Source organism: Natrix helvetica, assembly GCF_964273705.1.
Source record: "Natrix helvetica genome assembly, chromosome: 6".
NCBI lineage: Eukaryota > Metazoa > Chordata > Lepidosauria > Squamata > Natricidae > Natrix > Natrix helvetica.
In genome coordinates, this window is record NC_138553.1 from 7,964,427 (window position 1) to 7,983,465 (window position 19,039).

The following is a 19,039-nucleotide window of genomic DNA, read 5'->3' on the forward strand; positions in this document are numbered from 1 at the left end:
GGTAGGAGTTAAGAGTTGGCTATTTTCTCAGTGTTTAGATGTATTAGAATGTAAGAAAAAACAACGTTGGTGCAAAAAAAGAGACAATGTTCTCGATGTCTCAAACTCGATGTGTCACGTTGGTGTCAAGTGACGTGCCATGACCTCCCCCCCCTTCGCTAAACTAGGCATGGGTGTGTTCAGCGCGTATCGCATCCGGGCCACGAGTTTGACAGCCCTGTGGTAAGGTAAAAATATATATCCTGTATTTCTTCACTTTACAAATTATGACATCAAAGAGTTCTTGAAAAATTTGGGGCAGAATTCTAGATCACAAAGAAAACCAAAGCTAACCCCAACAGAATGTCATCATCTGGTGTGAGTGCCCCCCCCCCCAATATCTGTCCACAGCATCGAAGCAGACATTTATATAAAGAGGCTTTATTTATGTACATAGGAATGTGACGTTCACCACTCTCCTTACAAAGAAATCTCTGAATTGGACAAATAATCTAGAAGTTTCTTTAATCCAATAAATTCTCATGTATTTTACATTCAAGTCTACATTATGTACTTCAAGTTCCATATTGGAAGCCACTGGAAGATTTCAGCTTGCCTCTTCTTAACGCGAGAATATGTTTGGTGAGGGAAAATGGACATTTGATGGATAGTCTGTTCAATGGTCCACCAGTTGAAACTGATCCAAGGAAACTATTTTCTTTCTGTTAGGTCACCACCCAAAACATCTATGGCTGGGTGCAAAATTCTCCTCTACCTCTCCAATTTACGGATGAAATCACTCTCAGCAAGTTCTTAGATTTTTCTGATCCTCCATCCAGGGTAATCTGAACATTCTTCTTTTGTTTACCACAATCCCTGCCTTGAGTGCCAAAGCTGAGTGCTGTTTATGGAAGGGTGTGTGTGTGTAGCATCTGCGATTTCTCCCATTTTGGTAACATTTACAACCCGACAAGATCAGAAACCCTGATCTTCTCTACCAACGCAGCTGGGACTTCAGTGCCTTGAGAAATATTGTTCCCACATCCCGCTGTTCCAAAGACGGGCTACAGCAGGGGTGTCCAAACTTGAGAACTTTTAAGACTTGTGGACTTCAATTCCCAGAATTCCCCAGTCAGCATGGCTGGCTGGGGAATTCTGGGAGTTGAAGTCCACAAGTCTTAAAGTTCTCAAGTTTGGACACCCCTGGGCTACAGCAATCCTATGTGCATTGGCTAGCTCATCATAATCAATACTGCAATTTCAATTTTTCTTTTTTTTTTTTAAAAAAAATTACAATAGAAAAATAGTCCATATTAGTCGCTAATATGAAAACAAAGAAACAAACATGCCACAAAATCCAGTTTAGGATGCTTATTACTCTTGCTTATTCCAACAGGTAAGTTCTCTGTGCAAGGTGAACACCTGGCAACGTTAATGCCATTTTCTTCTTTCATGGAAAAACGTAGATTTAGTTTTCCCCGTTATTCCAGTTTCAATATAAATATCCTGCCCCTGCCTTATCAAAGAATTAACAACGTCTTCATCGCTAAGAGTGCTTCTAAGACATGCAGGGCAGTATCCTGAGGAACCTGAAAAACAATAGATGGTCCAGCTCTTTCTTCAGACAGATGTTCTTTCACCTGTCCAGAGAGCTCTGGGGAGGTTTCTTGGATCTTATGAAATGGGAACGATGTTTTACGAGGGTTATCCTTCATATATGGAGTGTAAGAAACAAAACCTGGCCACCGGAGCCTCTGGAAATAGGGTCACACGAATAAAAACACCTCCGTTCTTCATGTTGTTTCTTTTGTGCAACCGGTAGCAGAAAACTGGGCAGGAACCCCATCGAGTTCAGATTCACGAATAAAAATCACTGCATCTCCACTGACATTTATTAGACACTGGGCCTGCAGCAACAAAGAAGGGGTATTCAATTATATGCCTGATGGACTTTGAAACGGGAAGTTTCTGAGGATTTATAAGTTGGGGTGTGGTTTTGGCAGCTTCACAAGTTCTAGATATAGAACTGGGGGGAAATATACATGATAGCAATAGCCCTAGATGGGATTCGGCAGATAGTTAGAGCAGCTATCAGGATAAAGAGGTTTTGGAGTAGTGTTTGTGTACTTTCTTGTCTTTAAATTTTTAATATGATTTTTACACAATTTATAAATTGCCACCACCATCTAAGAGGCTTTTTGCTAAGTGATGTCCGGAATTTATGGCCAGCCTGATTGCAGAGAGGAGGGATTGGTTATGCTTGCAAAGTCTCAAAGGGGTAGATCAATGCTCCTCAACTTGGCAACTTTAAGATGGGTGGACTTCAACTCCCAGCTTTCCCCCGACAGCATACCTGGCTGGGGAAATCTGAAAGTTGAAGTCCACCCATCTTAAAGTTTCCGTGGTTGAGAAACACTGGAGTAGACAGTGACCGCCATGCGGTCCACAGATGTCCAGGTCTGCTTTACAGACTTGGATCACAGATGATGGAATCTATATCACATTTATCTCAAATTAGGAGTGGGTCTGTAGGTGGAAAGAAAATAATTATTTTTGGAGTCTCTTTGTTTTTATCTCCTCAAAACTGCATGCCTTTTAGAGAAGCATGAATTATTAAAAATGTTAACAAAACATTGTTCATATCTAATCCAGGTAAAATGCAAGGCCTGGCTCCATATTTAAGCGGAACCTATCAGTTTTGGGGTAAATAACAGATCTGGCATGCCTAAAATGATATGCCAGCCTACTGAAGAATGGGTTAATCCATAATTTAAATTAAAAGCTACATGCCTACAGATTAGGCTATCTAATGCTTTGGATTTATTTCCAAAAATGCCTTTGGAGCATGAAGGAGCATGAGCCTAGCACTGCTCTTTACCTATTAAAGCAGCTGCATCTCGAATTGAATGGACTGCAGCCATGCAGCCTTAGAAAAAGATACTTCTGTTTTAAATGTAGCAAACAGGGCTACTGGTATGTCTATGCCGCTACACACCATGAAGGACCGCTTGCAAATTATTTCTGAAGCACTGGATGTTGTTTTTCAAATTCCTGGGGCAGAGGCCTCTCCTTTTTGGTTCTGGAAATGCCAGAAACAAGTCATGAATGGTTTTAATTTGGCTATCATCTTCTCAGCCAAAAGTTGTGGGCTTTGGGGTTATCACAAAGAACCTCCAGATGAAGGATTGGGTTAAGGCTAGCATATTTACCTGGTTTTTGTTTGGGTTTTCCATAAACACACACTGCTTCATGATGTAGGAGACTACAGCATTTCCCCCAAGTGCTGCCACATGAGCTCGGACCATTGCAAACACTTCAGCCACAAATGCATGCAGGAAGCCACTCACACCACCTTCCTATAAAACATATACAGATAAGTTAATACAATACAATACAATAGTAGAGTTGGAAGGGACCTTGGAGGTGTTCTAGTCCAACCCCCTGCCTAGGCAGGAAACCCTATACCGTTTCAGACAGATGGCTATCCAACATCTTCTTAAAGACTTCCAGTGTTGGGGCATTCACAACTTCTGGAGGCAACTTCTGTTCCACTGATTCATTGTTCTAACTGTCAGGAAGTTTCTCCTCAGTTCTAAGTTGCTTCTCCCCTTGATTAGTTTCCACCCATTGCTTCTTGTCCTACCCTCAGGTGCTTTGGAGAATAGTTTGACTCCCTCTTCTTTGTGGCAACCCCTGAGATATTGGAACACTGCTATCATGTCTCCTAATCCTTCTTCTCATTAAACTAGACATACCCAGTTCCAGCAACCGTTCTTCATGTTTTAGCCTCCAGTCCCCTAATCATCTTTGTTGCTCTTCTCTGCACTCTTTCTAGAGTCTCCACATCTTTTTTACATTGTGGCGACCAGAACTGGATGCAGTATTCCAAGTGTGGCCTTACCAAGGCATTATAAATTGGTATTAACCCGTCACGTGATCTTGATTCTATCCCTCTGTTGATGCAAGCTAGAACTGTGTTGGCTTTTTGGGCAGCTGCTGCACACGGCTGGCTCATATTTAAATGGTTGTCCACTAGGACTCCAAGATCTCTTTCACAGTTACTACTGTTGAGCAATAGGTTGATATGCCCCCTTCTCTGCTCAAGCAGGAGACCTTATATAATTTCAGACAAACGGTTGTCCAATCTCTCCAGCGATGGAGCAGCCACAACATCTGAAGGCAAGTCATCCCACTGATGAATTGTTCTCATTTTGAGGAAATTTCTCCTTAGTTCCAGGTTGAGTCACTTTTTAATGATCTCCTTCTGGTTACTTCTTGTCCAGCCCGAAGGTTGGAATAGGGTTGTGTTTGACCTTAGGGGCGCAGGGTGGGCATGGCCAGCTCGATGTCGCTCGTGTCGGGGCGCCTATGGTGGTCCGAGCGCTCTGCCAGTGAAAACAGACTCCCAAGCTCTGTTTTGGCTGTGACGGCCTCCTGCAACCACTGGTGGATTGCAGGCGGTACACCCCGGTACGGGTGTACCGGTGCCTGCCTGGAGCACCGGGTACCGTTCCAATACGGTGCTCCGTAGGGCCCACCCGCCTGCCCGTCGTCCTTACCTGTCTTTAAACTCTGGCGCTTCCGCGCACAGCGCGTACAGTGCCTGCATGACGTTCCGCCAAGCAGCTGGAGCGTCGCAGAGACTTGCGGAGGTGTCGCTAGAGAGTAAGATGTATGTGCGCGCTGTGCGCCCGTTCATGTGGAGGATGCCGGGCCCCACTGCAACCGTACCGGTTGCAACGGGATCCGGAACCCACCACTGCCTGCAACCTTCTGCCAGCGAAAACAGAGCTTGGCAGTGCCGCCTGCAGCCCTTGCGAGCTCTGTTTTCAGCTGCGATGGCCTCCTGCACGCAGCCCTCCCATGCTCTGTTTTTGCTGGCAGAGGCACTGTGGGCTGGTCCTTCGCTGTTTCCAGAGAGGCCCCATGGGTCAGATCTAAGCACCCCGTGGGCCGGATCCAGCCCCCTGCCTTGGAGTTTGACGCCCCTGCTCTGGAGCCATGCCACATTTAAGATCTACGTTCATGGTATACTCCAAACCTAAACTCAATCCTGCAATTACTCATGGGAGAAATGCACTTGTCAGCTCACCTCTCGTAGAGAAGTGGTTTCTCGTATGAAGAACATGTTGATGATTCCAAGATATTTCGTTATTTTTGCCCCGGGGATGAAAGAAAGCGGTGTCATCTTCACAACTGGCACAGTGGAGTTCATTCCCATGGGTCCCAGACGGTTACGGCACTGTCCTTCGGTCAGTGGGCTTGGCTTTTCCAGGGAGATGGCTACACGGAGCAAAGAGAGAGAGGGAGAGAAGCTCAACTGGAACTCCGGGCAAACCGGCTGGAGGCAGCACCAACAGTGACCCTCCCACATGGGTGTGAGAGAGCTGGGTGACCACATTCAGCTGCCTGTGATGCTCAGCCAAAGAAAGCGAATTATCATGCAGCACATGCAAGTGAGAGGCCAGAAGCTTGGCTGGGATTTATTTTGGGAGAAAAGGATCATTCCTGCAAAAGGAAACACGGAGGCCAGCAGCTGCACAGACAGATGATTGGTTATAAAGTGGATCTACAGAAAAGGGTGGGGTGGGAGGGAAGAGTGGAGGGATTCGAAAAGGGAGTCAAAATTTGATGAACATTTTCTGCAAGAAGGAATGACAAAAGTCTACAGAAAAGAGTGTGAAAGTTGACATGTTTCTCCGTTCCACTTTTTTTTTTTTTTTTTGGCCTCTTTTTGCAAATTTGGTCTAAGCTCTTCCAGCTTCCATCTAAATTGTCACCTTGGGCAAATAAAGCAAAATCTAGGGAAGGACTTAAATAAGAATTAAAAACAACAACTCACCGTGGATTAATTCGGTAATTACAGCCATGCAGGTCACATAGGGAATCCTTGCATGTCATGAGTAATTTCACTGAGGTATACATACATATTCTGCCATGCAGAGTATGTATATTTGAGGGGCGGTGGGGTGGTTACAATTCACAAGCCTGTATTGGCCACCGGTACATATGCCGCCAATGACTTGGGGGAGCCGCGCGCTCCAAAGTTAACCGTTTTTGGACAGACCCCCTGTGCGCCTGCAGCTTTCACACTCGGGACACTGATTTTTGCAACGCCACTATTGAATACGAAGCTCTGCCCTTTGCCACTGAGAGGTTCAGAATCTAGGCTCCCAATGATCAGAATGGGGTAGAAACGGCTGCCTACTTGTCTTAATTGATCCACGCCTTATGGTCTGAGCTTTCAGTTTAATGAATTCTATCCAGCTGTTGCATCTGTCTGCAAAGGAACTGTAATCAACTGAAGTGGCTGGAAACACAGACAGAGAAACAAAAGGGGGGGACAAAAGAAAGAAAAGGAAAATATGGATGACGCCCCTTTGCCCATTGAAGCGTCCCTTCTGATGAACCCGTCATCTTGATTTGTATCCCGCGTTCATTATTTTTATCAATAATGCAAGGCGGCGAAGTTATCATCAATGACTCAACACATCTTCCTCCTCATGTTCTCCCCCATAACAGCCACCTTGTGAGGCGAGTTGGGCAGAGAGAGAATGACTGGCCCAAAGTTACCCAGCCTGTAAGGCAGGACTAGAACTCAGTGCATCCAACAGTTGACCTTATCAGTGGGAGAGCTGACAGCTCAGGTTCGAGACCCGAGTGCTGCACAATGGGGTGAGCTCCTGTCCTCATCCCAGCTCCTGCCCACTTAGCAGTTCGAAAGCATGCAAACACGAGTAGATTAATAGGTTCCACTTCAGTGGGAAGGTAACAGCGTTCCGTGTGCCTTTGGCCTACAGTCATGCTGGCCACATGGCCATGAAAAATGTCTTTGAACAACGCTGGCTCCCTCAGCCAAGAAATGGAGATGAGCAGCGTGCCCTAGAATCGAACCTGACTGGCCAGGGAAATCTTTACTTTTAGATAAAATTTGATCATGCCGATAGGGAATTGTATATGTGTGTGTGTGCGTTTCTGTGTTATCTCCTATAACCAAATTCATTAAGAACACTTGCCCATTATGAACGTATTTCGCAATTATTTGCAATAATTCAGAGCTTCGTATTTTCCCAGAAGCCTACAGCCAATTCTGAAGTGTTTCCAATTTGGCCAAAGATTTCTATAAGTTGGTATCGCTAAGATCAGCGCAGGGAGTTCTGAAACCATTTTTATTTCAACTGCCTGCCACAGGTTGATGCCCAGAAGGCCAGAGGAGAGTTTCTTTTCATATACATACATTAAACGTATTGAATAGGTGATTTAAAGCACCCTTATGAAAAATTATATAAGGGTGGGGGAATTGTTGAATTTCTGAATAAAGGTTAAATACCCTGAATCAACTCAGATTCAGTAAATATGTTTAGTAAATATGGAATGAGTTGAGCTGGACTAATTTTAAAAAAAGTGATATGAAATATCCAGGAAAGTTAAATCAGATGTAGTAGCGTTCAATGTAATTTGGCAAATAGAAAAGACATTCAGTTAACCCCTTATTACACCGTGAAAATCTAAAGCAAAATATAAAGTAACTGGCACCAGTTGGACCAATGGAGAAAGTCAGGCACTGCTTCTTAGGATTCAGGTAAACATTCCTAATAATATTCATATTTAATATTATTTATCTTGGAATATGAATGCCACTTTCTCCCAGCAATGCCTGGTCAACTAAGGCAATAGTTCTAATGCCCGAAGTGGGAGAATGAGCAAGATAAGTAAATACTTCTTGCAAATCCATCATTCGAATTTAGGCGTTTACTCAGCCAATTCATCAGATCAGAGCGTTTTGTCAAATCCATTAACATTTTTATATTTTACTATGAAAGGCCTGGTTCATAAACGCTATGTAATATCCTTTTTATAGTACTGGAGCATCTCATTTTTTTTCAGGATGTTTTTATTTTGAAATAAAAACTGTCTAGATAACTGTTTGTAGACAGGCATCAAAACTGCTAATGAGACTCCATGAAGGGAAGTCATCTTGATATATTCACAGCTGTTTTACTATACCCATCTCTGCCCTTGGTTAAAGAAAAAAAAAATCCAGGGTAATTCAAAATCTTATTAAGGGAAAGATGAAAGTCAATAACCAGCAACCCTTTCAGAAAATTGTTCTGGGCAACAATAGTATCACTTGAAACCCATTGTTGTTTCCAATACGTATTTTGGGTACCAATAAGCCATTATCAGAGCATGCTTTCCAAGGTAACTAGTGCTTGGAAGATTTATTGTTATATATCTCAAATGTATTCCCAACAAACCCAGGAATGCATTTCCTGTTCTGGCTTTCAGCTAAATCAAGTAAACTCACCTCTTTGACCAGCTGGTATACCTGTGTGGGAGCTTGCATTCTCCAGGTCCTCTAATAAGACAAAATGAAGTCCACCAATATGATATAGGCAGTGACAACTCCATTAGCTCAGATTTCTTTTCATGTCAGTTTTCAGCGGCGATCTGCTTAAAATACCCCTCTAATCAACTCTGGAATCACTGAATATCAATGTTCAGGAGCTATTAACCACAACATGATGAGTGAACACTCTAATATACTAAAGTCCAATTTGGCAATGAACAGGACTGAAGATTTATTTTATGGGAGAAAATAGGGACTTTTTTTCCTGTAGGGTTAGACGCCATCCATGTTCCCGATTACATTGCAGTTTCCTGCCATTTTTATTTGCAAAAATACGTATTTTTGAAGGGGAAAACTGAAGCATACTCTCTAAAAAAAGGTACATCACAATAAAAAAAAATTGTTAAGCAAACAATGAAAACGCTAAATTAACCCTCCAAAGCTCAGGCCTGCTCATATTTGTGACAGGATTACAGGTAATTCTCGACTTATGACCACAATTGAGCCCAACACTTTAGTTGCTAAGCAAAACAGTTGTTAAGTGAGTTTTGTCACGGTTTATGACTTTTTTTGCCACAGTTGTTAAGTAAATCACTGCGCTTGTTAAGTTAGTAACACGGTTGTTAAAGTGAATCTGGCTTCCCCATTTACTTTGCTTTTATCAGCAGGTCGCAAAAGTGGATCACATGACCCCGGGACATAAATATGAACCAGTTGCCAAGTGTCTAAATTTTCATTCCCTGACCATGGGGATGCTGCAACGGTTGTAAGTGTGAAAAAAGGTCATAAGTCCCTTTTCTCAATGCCTTCTCAGTAACTTCAATAGTCACCAAATGAACTGTTGTAAATCAAGGACTGCCTGTACTCAAACCTTCATGAAATAAGCACGAGCTAAAAATAGAATGCATACATATGTTTAAAAGGTCATTTCGACTGCTCATGGTACAGTTTTGACGCTGAAGAATTCATTTTGGGAAAGAAAGACGTCACGGATCCAATTTGATGAATTTCTTAAAACCACATTCTTTCTTTCTGTTCTAAGATCCTTGGACATTATGTCAGCGCACACTTCAAACAAATATATTTTTTCCTTAAAAAAACAATAAGCTTTGCTTTCTTGATAACTTTGAGAAAGCTCTAGTGGTTGTTGTTTCTTTGTTTTGCATCATTTTTCCAAAACTTTTGGTAACCAGGGACATTTATAATTTATTCTGCTGTAGATGATACCTGTAAAATAGGCTTGTCACATCTGAATGTCTGTCTCTAATTCAAAATCTTTCACACATTAACCCATCACAATATAAACAAGAGCGTATAATCAGCAGAAAAGAAGAACAAACAGTGTATTTAAAACTGACGTTTGAATAAATAATTCTTAAGGGAGCTTCTCAAGATGTTAAAAAAAGGGAGAATTGCCAAAAAGGCATAAATGTGATTTTAAAAAAAATCAGTATCAAAACATATTTTACTATAAACAAGGTAGAGAAAGTCTGCAGAATAAGGTTTCAGGAATTCTTCCCTTCCCCTTTCCCAGCAGTGTCCATTGGCAGTGTCCATTATGCATGTTCTCCTAAGCAATGAAGAAATATGCTGTGTGTGTTTGTGTTTTTTGTAGGTGTAAGTGTTTCCATTCTACCCTTTGGGTGTGTTTGTATGCATGTATGCACTGAAAAACACAGGGAGGGCAGCAAACATCCCGCTTTGGTTCAGAGACTGGGAGAGAGGGACCTTCAAATGGAATAAGGATCTAAGATCTGAGTTATTTTGCAACTGCCCTTCCCATAGGGATGCACTGGGCGAGGGGGAGGGGGTTATTCCTCTCTTCCAAGTCCTCCCTTTTCAAACTTAAAATTTGTTTTTCTGGCTTCTTCTATCATATCACACTGGATCCCATTGTGTTCTGGTTTTGGAGAATTACCCTGCCGACTGACAGCGAGACGCCTGAGTCCCTTTACCTCATTTCTCCGCCCCCACCTCCCCAAACAGCTTGTGTTCCAACCATTATCTGAGGGCTTTTCTACAACTGTATTAATGTTAAAGTAATGATGAACGATTCTCTAGTAAATCTTAAAGCAAGGGAAACGAAACGAATCACAGTAAACATTGTTCTGCTTTTTTTTTTTAAAGGGCATTTTAATGCATTGTTTAGATCAGGGGTCCCCAATCCCCGGGCTGTAGCCCACTCTGGGCCGCGGCCTGTTCAGAACTGGGCTGCAGAAGTGGCGGGCAAGCGCATGCACAGCTCCACTTGAAGGGAATGAAGCTGGGCATGCGCTCACCTGCTGCTGATGCAGAACCATGCCCTTTCCCCATTCCCTGCCGGTCTGCAAAACTAGAAAGGTTGTGGACCACTGGCTCAGAATCAGCATTGCCTCTGGTTTATGAAAAGCCCACGTGTACAATTAACTCTGTATGACGTGAGACAGAGGTGATGTTCAACCTTCAAGTAAATAATTTGCCTTCAGCAGGAGATTGCTAATTACATTCTGCTGTCCAAGGTGCTGATCTTGAAAAAGACAAAATAAGCCAACCAAAGAAGGCTTCTGTTTTAGCTAAGCAGTCATTCCCTCAGTAGTCCTTGACTTACGACCACAACTGAGCCCCAAACGTCCGTTGATAAGCAAGACAGTTTAACATGAGTTTTCCCCCCAAGTTATGACCTTTCTTGCCACCATTGTTGAGAAAATCATTGCAGTTGTTAAGTTGGTAACACAGTCATTAAGCGAACCTGGCTTCCCCCTTGACTTGGCTCGTTAGATTGTAAAAGGTGATCACATGACCCTGAGACCCTGCAATCGTCATCAATGAGTTGGTTGCCAAGCGGCTGAATTTTGATCACATGACCATGGAGATGATGCAATAGTCATTAAGTGTGAAAAATGGTCATATGTCACTTTTCTCAGTGCTTAACCCTGTTGGTGTTTACAAGAATATACTGTACATATGAATAATATTTGTGCCTAATGCTGAACTGAAATCAATAATCACATTTTTCCTAAAAAAAGTAAAGATAGTTGTAAAGCAATGGCACATTGCCCTGCTGTCAAAATTACCTTGAGATATCTTGGGGTCTAGAAGCTGAGAGATTCACTTGATGAACTAACTGTCTCAACCAAAGTTTGCTGCACTTCCTACAGTTGATGCTCAATGAGCTATTTGCCGACATGATACCACATACCCATCTACTGGCCAATAGTTTTTTTTTTAACAAGTACAGTTTTACACAACTCAGAAACATATTTAACTCTAACAAGTCTTTAGAAAGACAATAACGGAACGAAACAAAAAGAGAGCTACCTAATTAATTAAAAGATTAATGAAGAAAAAGGCTAAATGGCAATTTAGTGAGGATGCTGGTGAAAGAAAACTCACCAAGCTAACAACAAAAACTGCGCCCAAGTATCAAAGCAGAGAGAATCGGGAAACCGTGGACAGTACAAGATGATAAAAGCATCCTTACGGTACAGGGATTAGCCACACTACATACAGTAATGGCCTACTTTATTTTGTTTAAAATCATGCATTGTCAGCCATCTTAATCATAATTTCCTATGTTATTAAGCGGTGTTAGTCTGTTGCATAAAAATGTGCAATATTCTATTGTTGGGTGCAAAAGACCAGGTCAATCGATGAAGATTCAATTAAACTGATTTATTGCTAAAAGCCTAATCACAGGAATCTTCTCAACTAATGCTGGGCACCTCAGAGTTAGATAAGTGTCAACAGCGCACAAAAGAGGTTGGGCTTAGTTCTCTTGTGGCCATGTAGAGATTCCAGGCTGATCCCCCTTTTCACTCCACCTCCAGGTTCTGCCATTCCTTGACCTACGTCTATCCTTTTAACAGCTAAGAAATTTATCATGATATACATCTTCATGGACAGGGTTTAATTATTCTCCTTTAATAGATAAGTAGAAATATAAAACAAAAATAAAGTCAGTGACAACTTCATTATCTAAATATTTGGAAAGTACAATATTCCAAAGAAGATACCAAGCTATGAATAATGGTACCTCCCATTTTACTTTCTATCCTTTTCCAGGTCTTTCAGAACTGAGCTCACATTTTTAATGACCTTTCTACTGCAATGAAAATCTATCTTCCGTTGATCTCTTTCCATCCTATCAGCAAACATTCAAAGTATGGAATAGTTATTCCAATCTACATCTGCATTAATTCATACTAAATCCATTTTTGGAGATTTAAAATAATTCTTTTGGAGCTCTCTACGTTGAAGGTTCTACCTTCTGAATTAGAATAAAGAATGGACTGAAGGAAGAACACTTAATTCTCTTTAGAGGAATAAAAAAAACTTTAGCTACAATTGTCTCGCTTCTAAGAAAATTTCATTGTCATGTTTCCAGACATTGTTGATTCAATTTAGCCGAGATAATTTTCAGATCACTTAGGAATTGCTTCATGTATTCCCAATATGCAGATAGCTCAGAGTCAGAATTAACTGGTTGTTTGGCAGCCTCAAAGCAGTTACAGAATTGCAATTAGAAACAAGCAGAAAAATCAACTGTTTCTTTTCATTTGCTCCTTCCTAATATGTTAACAGCTTATTGTAACTAAATCAATTTTCCTCAACACACTTTAGGTATAACTTGCTTAGCTTTCCAATAGATGGAAAGCGCCAACATTCAATTCATACTGAGCAACGGTACTAAATCCAAGCTGAGTTTGTGGGCAAGCAGCAAAGGAGCAAGTGAATGAAACATAAAAGGATAAGCCTATGCTCTTTTTTTTTAAAAGATAGTTAAAATAAAATCCAACCTTTAGCCGGTGAGAACTGCTGAGGCGTGTGAGGATCAGAAGAAAGCTCCAATGGAAATTGCAGCTGTTCTTCGTTGTCTGTGGAAGCTTGAAATAATAAAGTGGTAGATAAATATTGATTTTTCCATTAAAACGCAGATGTCCTGAAATCATAGCACCCACAATGGCAAAGAATGAATGTGTACATTCTCAAATGGTTTTTTTTTTTACCTCTTTGTGGGTTTTTTTCTACAGTTTTAGTGGTTTGCAAAGCCTGGAGTTTATCAAAGGTTATTGCAACAGCCGTAACAGTGACCTGTAATTAAAAACATTTAACTGTCAGTTTTTTCATTCATTTATTTATTCATTCATTCTAATTTCCCTTTAGCTTAGAAATACACGTCTCTACATCAATACACACACACACACACACACACACACACACACACACACTCAGGATATACATGCATACACCCACGTAAAAAATTGTTGCATACTTGAAATATATCCCACACAGCATCACGATTTTACAATGAAAAATTAAGGTTCATAATCTTGTCTATGAAGATTCTCAATCATCCTGGTCATGGTTGACCCAAAGGTGCCTTTTCCAAAAGGTAACTAAAAAGTTTTCCAAGGGAAATAAAAACCAAGAAAGTCCAGTTGCCTTTTGGAAAAAGCACTTTTGGGGCATTCATAATCTTGTCTTTGAGAAATCTCTTCAGATTTAGATCAGAGATCACTAGGAGGCTAAGTACCATGTTTCCCTGAAAATAAGACCCTTATAATTTTTTTTTGCCACCAAGAAAGGCACCAGGTCTTATTTTCGGGGGGGGGTGTGTCATCCACTGACTCACCTCACTTGCGTGCATCACCTCTGGCCTCCTTTTCCGTGTTAGAGGCCTTCAGGAACTACTTCTGCAGCTGGCAAGGCTTTCCTGAAGCCTCTGCAACTGAAGGCCTCTGCAACTGGATTGATCCAGAGCTCTGTTATCCAGAGCTCTGTTATCAGCTGCAGAGGCCTTCAGAAAAGCCTTGCCACCTGCAGAACACATGGGCCAGCAAGGCAGGTGTCTGGGTGTGCGAGGCTTGGCTGCAACAATCTGTTGTGACCTGCCAGCAGCCAGCACAACTGGCAGCAGAGTCGGACAGTGAGGAGGTTGGGGAGGAAGATGGGCCAGTCCTGGAGTCTGGGGAAAACTCTGATGAGGGCTCTGTGTTGGAGGCAGAGAGGGGGCCAGAGCCATATGCCAGTTATCAGCTGCCTTCACAATCAGACATCAGTGGGGCAGAAGAACAGCTGGAGCCTGTTCCCAGTGTGCGCATGTGCAGAGTTGCCAGATGAAGGGAACAGCTAAAGAACAGGGGTCGATTTGGGAGTAAGGTAGATGATGAATGGCCCCTCCCAGAGGAAATAAAAGAGGAGCGAAAGGGGAGTCGAGTTTGCAGGAGACAATCAGTTCGCTTAATTGGTTCGTGACTCTCCGAGGCTCCTTCACATGTTTTGCAGATATCGGCCTGTCAGCTCTCCAAGCCAGATAAGGTCTGTGACTGTAAATCCTCCCTCGAAAGACTTTGCTGGATGTGAATGAATAGAATTCACAGTACATTAATAAAAGGGTTTTTTGTCAGGACAAGGAGTTTGTTTCATGCTCTTGGGAAGCCTCGGTCAGAACACAGTCCGAAGGTAAGTAGTAGGGAAGCTCCACCTACGCATCTCCACTCTAGCTGAATTTTTACCTGGGTATCCTGGAGTGGGCAGGGTCTTAATTAGGGCTTATTTGGGGGGTAGTGCTTATATTGGGCCATGTGTAAAAATCAAGGTAGGACTTACTTTTGGGGTAGGTCGTATTTTCGGGGAAAGACCGTAGGCTTCCCGAAAACAGATCCAATTTGATCAATGTTACTTTCATACAGTCCTGTCATGATTCGGAATAATGTAAACACTACAGGATGTAAATGGAAATAAGAACGGGCTTACCTGAACTAATTCATCTTCTGGAAGAGCAACAGTAAAGTTGACGTGGCACAGGCAACAAGGGATCATCGAACGGAGTTTAAAATAAAGACTCTGTGAAATATAAGAAATGACTAATAACTTCCGTCTTCTTTTGGGGGGCACTGGCAAGCATTTACAAATTTAAGAAGCATTTTCAGCATAGAAGCAAAATGACTCTCGTTTGAAAAATTCTATTCGGTCAAAGGGCACCAGGGTGACTTGGTCGGTCATAAATTAGTGACAATGGCAAGTTAGCAAAGTTAGAAGCCTCCAAACTCTATGCTGTATGTTCTTTTGCTGTTTTCTTTGAAGTTTCTAAATGTGCGGTTAGCTGCCCAAAGTGATGAGAATTAGATGGATGGCTACAGAAACTGTTTAAATGCATAAAATAAAATAAAAAACAAATACAAACCCATTTCTTTGAACCTCCAGGTTTCTGCTCAATAAAGCCTTTTGCAAAAAGATAAATGGAAGTAGCTAAAATTGGTGTCTCGTGTCTAAAACATGCAATTTTGCTCATTTTACACCTTAAAAACCAGGCAGTTGTCTCTCAAATATAAGGCACCAATGTCACTGCTTCAATTCACCCCCTAAAAAATAAGGATGAAAATCCACAATTGGCCTTGCCATTTGGGAACCTCAAAACAACCCACATGGCCCTCAGTGGCATCAAACTGCTCTCTTTAGAAATACATTCTATGAATGCAGGCACGTTGCCGAGCAACACACAAGTATTCCTTCTGCTCAGCCCCCCCCTCCCTGCCATGTCACTGTTTGTCTTTGTGTGTGGCTTTGAGTCATTGTTGATTCCTGGAAACTGCAGGTAGTCCTCAATTTATAACCATTGATCTAGCAACCCTGAAAGTTATAACAGCTCTTTAAAAATGCCTTTCGTCTAGTCCTTGCACTTAAGGCCACTGCAGCACACACACACACACACACACACCGTCATGAGATCCAAATGTGGGCACTTGGCAACTGACATGAAGTTACAAGAGTTGCAATGTTCTTGGAGTACATGATCACCATTTGTAACCTTCCCAGCTGGCAAAGTTAATGGGGAAAGACAGATTTGCTTAACAAGCATGTGATTCACTTAACAACAACAAAATCGGGTGTGACTCACTTAACAATCACCCCGCTTAGCCACTGAAATTCTGATCCCACTTAGGGTCATTGGTTGAGGACTGCCTATAGTCCTGCAGTTTTCCTGGCAATATTTCAGACGTGGTTTGCCGTTGTTTTCTTCTTCCTAGGTCTCAGCTGAGGTGCCAAGGAGGGACTAGAACTCACAGTCTCCCGTTTTATAGCTTGGAGCCTTAAACACTAAACTAAACTGGCTCTCTGTTCATTTCATTATCTCCCCAAATTCCCAGGTGTATTAGATAATAACATTCTCTTTCAAAAAAGGTTCAGATTTCCAGAAAGCCGAGTTCTGGTTGCATAGTCCTTTCTTATGTCTTCTGAAGAATGTTCTTCATAAACTTTCAAGACATGTTGTGAGTGGAAAGAAGTCAACTAGAGTTTGGAGCTCTGATCCATCCATCCATCCATCCATCCATCCATCCATCCACCCACCCACCCACCCACCCATCCATCCATCCATCTTATCTATCTCTCTATCTCACTGCCTACCTACCTCATCTTCACTATCTATTTATCTCATCTATCTACTGCATCTGTCTATCTAATCTATTTGGGGGGGGGGGGGCAATATAAAAATGTAAGTGGGCAGTTGAGTAGTTGGCAAGTACGAACAATAATTAGATGGTACTTGCAGATTACCACGCTGTTGGCCCCAATTTGATACCAATGCTCAACATGCTATGAAAAGTTTAAAATATTGGTTTCATTTCTTTATAACTAACTCCTAAGGTGCTCTTTTTAAAAAGCTGCTCCCAACACATCGACTGTACCTAGTCGATCTGTGGAACATGATACCCTAAACAGAGAGGGTTAGTGAGAAAATGCTACCCCCATGAAAAGACGACCCAGCTGATGACATGGATTGTGTAGCTGGAAAAACTTACAGCTAAGCAAATGGACCTTGAATATGCTTCAGCTCCAAAATTATGCAAATGAAATGTTCCTGATGCCTGCCTGAGGAGTATGACAAGGAGTACTTGTTTTTTTTAGATAGCTGTACTCATTTCAGAAAGGAAATCCACATTATTTTAGAGAAAATAAAGATCACAGACATGTATTATTTTATGAGATCCACAGTTATTACAGGTAGCAAATCAGGTAAGCCAAATCTTATTTGACTTTCAGTCAGAGCATTAATCAGTACTATGAATGTTAAATATATTGTTTTGATCTGGATTTAGTTTAGATTGGAAAGTAATTTACAAATGTTCAGGGTTTCGCCCCCAGAGATGTAAATTGGAAGAACCTGTCCAGTATAGTGCAATGTTTTAAAATAGATTTCACTTGAATTGAGGTTAGTCCTAAAAGTTTGGCTTTTCCAAGATTCTTGAAAAGTGCTATTCTACGGGGTCTAAGTGATGCGTGATACTTAGCATGGGTGACTGTAATATAGTCTTTGGATTCTATACTTCTATCATTCTGTGCTTTTAATTTTTTACCATGGATATTTTTGGGTTTTATTTTGGTCATTGACCAAGAAAACAAACAAAAGAGTCACGATTGATTAGAATAAAACCAAGTATAAAATCATATAATAGTCTGAGTAAAATTGTAAATTAAAGAAGTTGGGGGGGGGGGGGTAAAAACTACTGTAAACCGCCACAATTCTTGCAGCATGTAAAGGATTGCCAAAAACAGTAAATCAAATAGACCATGAATAGACTGCAAAGGTTAGCTCAAGATGGGAAGACAATGTAGTAATAATATACAAAATCACTTAGTTATTATTTTACACAGGGTACTTGATGTCTTCCATATAACAGTCATTTATTTAACGTCATCTATCATTTACACCAGAAAAGCAAGCAAACACACCTAAAGCAAAGGACTGAATAAACAAAATAGTTCAAATAGCTAGATTAATTCCAGCAAGCATTCTCTTACCTTTAGTAGATTCTCACAGAGATCGTTAAAGGTCTTGTTGAGAGTTTGGTTTGTGAGGGTAACATTGCTAAGTCTGGAGACTCTTACAGACGTAAACATCTGAAGCAGGAAAACAAGATCATGAATTGACATCCTTAAGTATAAATAAGAGCCTTATTATTGGCTGAATTACAACTGAGATGATAAGAGGTACAAGACAAAAGAAAAATGAAATTTATTCTAGGATAATTTTATGCCAACTAGATCAGGTGTGATGCATTTCATGCTAATGAGGACAATCCTATGTAGATTGGAAGGAATACATTTCGCCACCATAAATTGAAAATAAATGAAGTGTTGTACGTTAACATTCATATAAGAGAAGAGATAGAGGACTGGGCACATAATCTCTGGATCAAATGTTAAGATTGGACATTTCTTACAAGAAAGTTTACGGCAAGAAAGTTTATGCGTGGGATAGTAATCTATACAAGTGCAACCAAAATCAAGGCCAAAATTTCTGTTGCTTAAGTGAGACATTTGTTAAGTGGGTTTTGTCTCATTTTAACACCTTTCTTGTTGCAGTTGTTAAGTGAAACACTGCAGTTGTTAAATTAGCAACACGGTTGTAAAGTGAACTTGGCTTCCCCTTTGACTTTGCTTTGTCAGGTCACAAAAGTTGATCACACGATCCCGCTACATTACAACCATCATAAATATGAATCACTTGTCAAGCATCCAATTGTAAAACACGGGGCCATGCAGATGGTCATAAGTATGACGAATGGTCACAAGTCACTTTTTTCAGTGCCATCGTAACTTTGAATGGCCACCAAATGAATTGTTGTCAGTTAAGGACCTGTACTCTCTTCCAAGTTTCTTTACTAGCTATGGTTATGGAACTGGCACACAGAGAGAAAACATCCTTCATTGTGGGGCCTCGTCTGA

At 41.3% G+C, this 19,039-nt stretch overlaps 2 protein-coding genes across 13 annotated transcripts in view; one reads left to right on the top strand and one right to left on the bottom strand.

Moving 5' to 3' along the window:
- The window catches only part of CMAS (cytidine monophosphate N-acetylneuraminic acid synthetase), a 189,669-nt gene that overhangs the window by 120,592 nt on the left and 50,038 nt on the right, over positions 1 to 19,039 (top strand). The window lies entirely within an intron of this gene.
- Positions 1,113 to 19,039, bottom strand: part of C2CD5 (C2 calcium dependent domain containing 5) — an 87,823-nt gene continuing 69,896 nt past the window's right edge. For 3 of the 12 annotated variants that reach the window (XM_081957788.1, XM_081957789.1, XM_081957784.1), the window contains exons 18-26: positions 18,113 to 18,211; positions 15,065 to 15,154; positions 13,315 to 13,399; positions 13,105 to 13,191; positions 8,288 to 8,338; positions 6,188 to 6,289; positions 5,072 to 5,262; positions 3,189 to 3,335; positions 1,115 to 1,886 (exon numbers count right to left, since the gene is read on the bottom strand). In XM_081957788.1, the coding sequence (XP_081813914.1) occupies positions 1,773 to 1,886; positions 3,189 to 3,335; positions 5,072 to 5,262; positions 6,188 to 6,289; positions 8,288 to 8,338; positions 13,105 to 13,191; positions 13,315 to 13,399; positions 15,065 to 15,154; positions 18,113 to 18,211 (966 nt within the window). In that variant the 3' untranslated portion in view covers positions 1,115 to 1,772. Of the gene's footprint in view, positions 1,887 to 3,188; positions 3,336 to 5,071; positions 5,263 to 6,187; positions 6,290 to 8,287; positions 8,339 to 13,104; positions 13,192 to 13,314; positions 13,400 to 15,064; positions 15,155 to 18,112; positions 18,212 to 19,039 lie in introns of those variants that run through there. The other 9 variants (XM_081957785.1, XM_081957786.1, XM_081957792.1 and 6 more) reach the window with 6 other exon arrangements.